The sequence below is a fragment of the Trachurus trachurus genome, assembly GCF_905171665.1.
Source record: "Trachurus trachurus genome assembly, chromosome: 4".
Classification (NCBI taxonomy): Eukaryota; Metazoa; Chordata; class Actinopteri; order Carangiformes; family Carangidae; genus Trachurus; species Trachurus trachurus.
Window position 1 is genome coordinate 3,586,137 of NC_139898.1, and position 6,901 is coordinate 3,593,037.

Here is a 6,901-nt window from a genome sequence, read left to right on the forward strand (position 1 = left end):
AGTAATATTGCATTGTTTTTGCTAGTAGGAGGCTCAAGATAAAACACCTTCATCAATCCAGTTAGAACAAATAATTACAGAGAGGAAAGATGAGATTGAGAACAGCTGCTACTGCTCTGAAATACACAGAAAGCATGGAGCGGTGAATTAACAGAGATTTAAACAAGCAAAAAGACAACAGAACATATTACAAACCACAGATTCAACAACGTACTATGACCAAAAGAAGTTCAAAACAAAAACATATTTCTGCTTCAATTCTAATCACGGCCATGTTTTATTTTCCCTACACAGCCTGATCATCATGTCCAAACACATCCGGACTGATGTGGAGGTTTTATAAAAAATAAAGTACACAATGCTTGAGCAATTCAAGCTACAGACCTGATGGCTTTTTAAAATCCCTCTACAATATATACAAGATCTGATGTGATTCTCCTGCATAGCACATAACGCAGTGTATGTGGAGATCATCGTGGGATGTCAAGTGTAGAGGTGTCATTCAAGTCTTCAGATAGAGAGGAAGTTTTTTTTTATATGTAGGCTATACTTTTGGTTGTTATGGTTAGTATGAAGCTACCCATGTAGACATGTCATATCTGATAGAAGTGCAGGGGTGAAACAAGTGGCTTAATGATGCTTCATGTTGCTAATGTTAATATACTGTATAAGGAGATGAAGAGTGGTTGATGTTCACATAGAGCGAGTCCATAACTCCAACCCAGGCTACTGTCCATGTACGGTGAAAGACCGTGAATTGTTGCCTATAATGTGGAAGTTAGGAAGAACATTTTCTGGGGCTCTGACATTTAGTCAAAATAGACATTAAAGGGATAGTAGCATTTACATTGTTGTAATATTAAAGTGGATGGTGAAATAGTCCAAAGTGCTTTCCAGACTTACTGAGTTAAAGGGATAGTAGCATTTTTTAAAAGTGGGGTTGTATGATCTACAAATAGCCCCTAAGTACTTTAATTGCAGTAGAAGACTCTCTGCACTCCTCCCGTTAGCAACGCCAGCCCATAGCCCTGCCCAGAGATTTACAACATACATTGTTGTGAATGGACCCAAAGAAACGGCCTATTTTCGCGGCCTAAAAGAGGTTTTACCTGAAAAAAAATACACAGTTCCATTGTTCGCTATAATATAATTTTTTCCAGCCCTTCAAAGTGCAGGAAAAACGCAGTTTTTATTTGGACCTAACCAACTCACATATCCCTCCGCCCAGGGTTAGTGCACACCGATCAGCAGTTGGTTAGGTCCAAATAAAAACTGCGTTTTTCCTGCACTTTGAAGGGCTGGAAAAAATTATATTATAGCGAACAATGGAACTGTGTATTTTTTTTTCAGGTAAAACCTCTTTTAGGCCACGAAAATATGCCGTTTCTTTGGGTCTGTTCACAACAATGTATGTTGTAAATCTCTGGGCAGGGCTATGGGCTGGCGTTGCTAACGGGAGGAGTGCAAAGAGTCTTCTACTGCAATTAAAGTACTTAGGGGCTATTTGTAGATCATACAACCCCACTTTTAAAAAATGCTACTATCCCTTTAACTCAGTAAGTCTGGAAAGCACTTTGGACTATTTCACCATCCACTTTAATATTACAACAATGTGCAATGAGCAGAATCAGTTCCTCTGACCCCTGTCACCAGCACAGGTTCAGCCTCATCTCCACAAAAGTAACTGTGTCTCCTGAAGCAAAGGTCCATCTATTAGAGGACCCAGCAACCTGCTGTCTAACAACAAATCTCATATCAACTCATTTACATGTCAGTACACTGGAACAGCAACAATGACGGTGGTGCAGGTGTGTTATAATTGGACTAAAAGCAGAAACTGATTTGTTTCCACACCAGCAGCAGCCAGGAAAAAAAAACAATAACGATAGCACAACCTTTTACTCTGACAGGAAGTGGAGCACAGCCCTACAGGTGCCTTTAAGGTAACGTAAGTAAAGCCAGACAAACCTGTGGCACCACACTGTCAACAAGCTCCACCCAAACAGAACCAACAGGACTGAGCGGCAAGGAAAACAGTAAAAGTTCCACCTGTCGCTTAAAAACAACAACTGCAGTGCATGATTTAAAAAAAACATTGTATATGTTTTAGAGCCCTGTGAAGTACCGTACTGCGTGAGTAAAGGTAACTGTAAAGGGAAATTTCAAGGCACCAACGTGAGGCAGCTGCCGGCCTCGGCCACACTGGGTGAAAGGTGAGGCATTACTCGCAGTGCAGGAACTGATTTGTCTCCTTGGAACATTTCAAAGAGATACTCAGCTTCACTGCCTGCGAACCAGGGGCTGGAAAGAATATACATGAGACCATGTCCTATCATTATTCCCCCCAAAAAGAGCACCACCTGACCTAATTTCTACTGAAGGCAACTGCAGAAAGAAAGACACATTAAATATATAACTTACTGATTTGATATTAAAAAAATTGATGATGATTTATAAAGGACTGACTATGTTGAAAGATTTTTTACAGTCCAGCTGCTTTGCGTCACTTTCACAGCGCGACGAGGTTCTCAGCCATGTAACAGAGGCTGTAGAAATTGCAGCCTATGCAGCAGAGGTTACTGAGAGAGGACAGCAGTCTGTACAGCCACAGGCGACTGCTCAGGTGTCTGTATTTGACATCCGTCTCACACAGCTTGGCGTAAGCCTCGCGGTTAGACGACAGGCCGATATCCTGACCCAGTCCGCACGCCTGCTCGATGAGGTGCATGTCTGCCATGATCTCCGATGTCATTTGGCCGAACCACTGCGCATTGACGGCCGCGACCGTCACCGACACAAAGAAGATGAAGATCTGGGTGGGGGGGTGGGGGGGGAGAGAAGCAGAGGCAGAGATTAAGGTAATAATCCATAACAGGTTTTTATTACAATGTGATGATGTGGGAGTAACAACACACCTGGAAGGCTTCTCTGTCATCCAGCATGTCACTGGGATGATACACAGCGTAGATGGTGAGGTTAATGAAGGCACAGGCTGAACCCAGGTGGAGGTAGAACGGGACAAGACGACTCTGAATAAACCCATATGTGTGTCTGTTCAGGTGGCTGTCCATCACAAAGCCTGTGCAGACAGAGAAACAACACAATAGCACAATCTTTTCTCATAGAAACACAAAGTCGTTAAAGGGATAATTCAGCATTTTGGCAAATTTGCCTATTGCCATAATCCCTGTAGTCATATTGGTAGGTTCATTACCTTTAATTATCGGTGCATGTTGTTTTGAGATCAGCGGGGCAGAGACGTGAGCTGCTTAGCGAACACAATGGAGGTGAATGGTACAGGTCCACTCAACTCATCAAAAACATAATCCAACAACTCCAAAACGCTCTTGTGGACAAGTTGTGACCTGCACATTCACCACACTATGAAATAATAATGTAACATTACCAGACGGAGTTGTTTTCGAAGCAAATGCATAGCTGGAACTACATTCCAGACATGGCTGCTGGGCGGAGTGATTTCAAAAGTGCACATTTAGTGCAGCTACTCCCGTTAACTCAAGTAGTTTTGAGTATTTGCTTCATGTGTCGTAATGTTAGATAATTATACATGATTATTTCATAGTGTGGTGAATGTGCAGGTCACAGCTTGTCCACGAGAGCGTTTTGGAGTTGTTGGATTGTGTATTTGATGAGTTTTGAGGGACAGATGACCTGTACCGTTCACCTCCATTGTGTTCGCTGAACAACTCGTGCCTCTGCCCTGTGGATCTCAAAACAACATGCACTGATAGTTAAAGGTAATGAACCTACTCCTATGACTATAGGGATTATGGCAATAGGCGGATTTGCCAAAATGTTGAACTATCCATTCAAGGTCTAACAGTCACTACATTTGTATGACCAACAATATTCTGAAAAGACCAAGATTAAGTTGCCAATTTCTGACGGCTGCCAGCTGAATTACATCACACCTGCATACTCTAGTACATTCCAACAAGTACTCAAACCTTACTGAGTATGCATATTAATCACAATATGATTACCATTTTCTCAAACATTTGAGAGGCATATAATAAAAACAGCTTGGTGCAAGCTATACAGTACATTGCCTTTCCCCTCTACGGCTGCACAGAGACTGATTTACATAAATGTGTTTGCATCAGTACAACCACAGTGGTATACCACAGTGCCAGCATGACAGGGTTGTGGTTGAATACTGGCTGCTAATTTTCTAACTGCTGCACAGCATGCGGACAATAGTGTGAATGACACAGCTCCTTAAGGCACACCTTGGATTCTGCAGGAGCACAGTCACCGAGTTACAACAAAAGCAAATACAAGTGAGGATGTAGGAGTAGAGGTGGCCATGAAGAAAGCAGTCAGAGATGACACAACGGTGCATGTATTCATTCAAGCTGCGTTCACACACATCTTTTGTGTTAAGATGACAATTCTAAATACAGTTTTGAGTACCAGGACACTCACACTACACACTACCTCACACTGTGATGTAATAACTTAAAACACATTAAAGGTCCAGTGTGTCATATTTGTCGAGGTTTATCGGCAAAATCTGAATATACTACCAATTAATATATTTGTACAAGTGTATAATTGCTATAAAATAAAATCTCTTTGGTTTTCATGGCCTTATAATTCTTCTTTTATATATACATATAGCAGGGGTCTTGCTTAGAGAGTGTCGCCATCTTGCGCCGCCATGTTTGTACGGAATGGAAAATCCAGCCAACCAGAGAGTGCGTTTCAAGAGTTTCACGTTCATAAACAGATGGATGGAATAGAATTATTTAATAGATAAATAATAGAATCAGAATGCTAGATGTCACTGTTTCCCCCTCATTTTACACACTGGACCTTTAAGTGGTAGCTGGGGAATGTACTGCACAACAAACCTCCTACATGCCCTGTGTGTGTGTGTGTTAAATAAGTTCCCTGCCTCCCCTGCTCTGTCTTGTCAACCCAACCAACTTTTCTGCATTCTTTTATAGTGTGTGCATGTTACCAACTTGATATGAAGGTGACCCAGATTTGCATTCCCCAGTAAGTGGAGAGCAGCAACAACTGCAGCAGCTTCACTGTGAAGGTGGGCTCCTCCTGGTCAGTGGGCATGTTTCCTCTGCAGCCTCTCCGCTCTGCTCAGTCAGGATCGTCTGGGAATGCCAGTAATCTGGAAAAGTCTTCCTCCTTTTTTTTTTTTTGCCTGGAGGGCACTTGATGCTTCTTCACTAGACAGCTTCTGTAAACATAATCAAAACACCATAATAAGGGTGTGATCACAATATGCAACACATGATAGGCTACCTAAAAGCTGAAGTTGTTGTCAGGGGTGTCAAACATGTGGCCCGCGGGCCAAAACCGGCCCGCCAGAGGGTCCAATCCGGCCCGCGGGATGAATTTACCAGATTTAAAAATTACATAGAGGACAGGAAGAGGCATTATGTTGTTGAAATTGCATGTATTTTTCTCAAGAAATTTCAGGTTGGTCATAATATGTTTTGTAATAGGATAGTTTTTTAATGTAAACATCTTAATAATGCGCTTCTTTGCACTAAAACAAAGAGAAAAGTTTAGAGTTCTTATTATTTATAGGATTACATGCTATTATTTTACCAGTCTGGCCCACTGGAGATCACATTGCACTTAATTTGGCCCCTGAACTAAAATGAGTTTGACACCTCTGTTGTGTATCTATTTTTCAGCTGTTATTCAACTTTGCAGATTTCTGACACTTTTCCCAATAAAACAACCTAAAGGCTGCTATTTGAGTCTGCGTTAAAATCAGTGCGGGACACAATGTACGCAGAATAGAATACTCCCAGAAACTTCCGCCCTGTTGTCAAGGAGACCGGCGGGCTGCTGTCCGGACCTGACCCGAGGGAGTGGACCACAGGAGTGGACCCGTACACAGACACACGAGTGGACCTCTGTCAGCCCACAGGAAGACGTTAACGTGCACCACGAGCTCACACCCCACGGAGCCACTATGGTCTGTCAAACGGCTGCTGTCTGTGAGCTAACTAGTGGAGCTAACCCTCTGAGAGCTAATGACACACAGCAGAAAAACTCAATGACTTCACTCCGACAACACTGACAGCAGCTACCGACTGACAGGCAGGCAGGGCGTCAGTCACCGGCTGTTAACTTAACTTAGCATGCCTGCAGTAACTTGTGTGTGTCTGTGTGTACACAGACAGAGCTAAAGTTAACTTAGCGTAAAGTTAGCTGCACTAAGTAAAGTGTCCCTGGGCTTTCTCCTGACTGTCCTCTGGGTCAGCAGCAGCAGCAGCAGCCGGTGAAAGCCACAACCACAACACGCTCCTAACTTATAATGACTTTACCTGAGACAGCCCCGAGTACCGAGCCCGTGGTGGCTAAAGGTCCGGCCAGGTAAGTTAAGTTGGTTCCAGGTGTGTGACCGTGCAGCAGCTGCGCGGTTAGGTTAGCTCGGTTTACAAGTCAAGAGAGAAGAAGGCGGAACAGCCAGTGTCAGGATGTGTCCTGGAAACATTTCCCCTGCACACGACTGGTTCCCCCCGACGGCTCTCAGGTGAACCCTCCCTCCGGCCTGTGTAAGGAGAGAAACAGCCCGGGGTGTGTGTGTGTGTGTGTGTGTGTGTGTGTGTTTGTGGGGGAGGTGTAACGTGTGGGAGGTCAACATGCAGGCCAAGTGTGTTTTCACACTGTAAGCAAAAGTAATAATATATCACACCGTGGAAATACTCTCTAAGTAGAAGTCCTGCATTTAAAACTGTACTTAAAGTATCAAAACAAGTTAGTCGTGCATGTAACAGAAATTAGCCATTTAAAGGAGCATTATCGCAAATACAGCAGTAATAGCATAAAATAAGCTGACATATGCAAAAGATGGGTCGGGGGGAGCCATAAGTAAATTTACAAAAAAAATCGCCAACAGTATAGT

At 43.2% G+C, this 6,901-nt stretch overlaps 1 protein-coding gene across 1 annotated transcript; it reads right to left on the bottom strand.

The window, feature by feature from the left end:
• Window positions 1-1,554: 1,554 nt before the first annotated feature.
• On the bottom strand, window positions 1,555-6,487 carry LOC310984349 (transmembrane protein 205). Its single transcript, XM_083969534.1, has 4 exons — window positions 6,321-6,487; window positions 4,989-5,218; window positions 2,916-3,079; window positions 1,555-2,812 (listed from the first exon to the last, which is right to left on the bottom strand). Exons 2-4 carry the CDS (start codon window positions 5,089-5,091, stop codon window positions 2,510-2,512), a joined length of 570 nt encoding a protein of 189 aa, XP_083825660.1. The 5' UTR covers window positions 5,092-5,218; window positions 6,321-6,487; the 3' UTR covers window positions 1,555-2,509.
• Window positions 6,488-6,901: the final 414 nt, after the last annotated feature.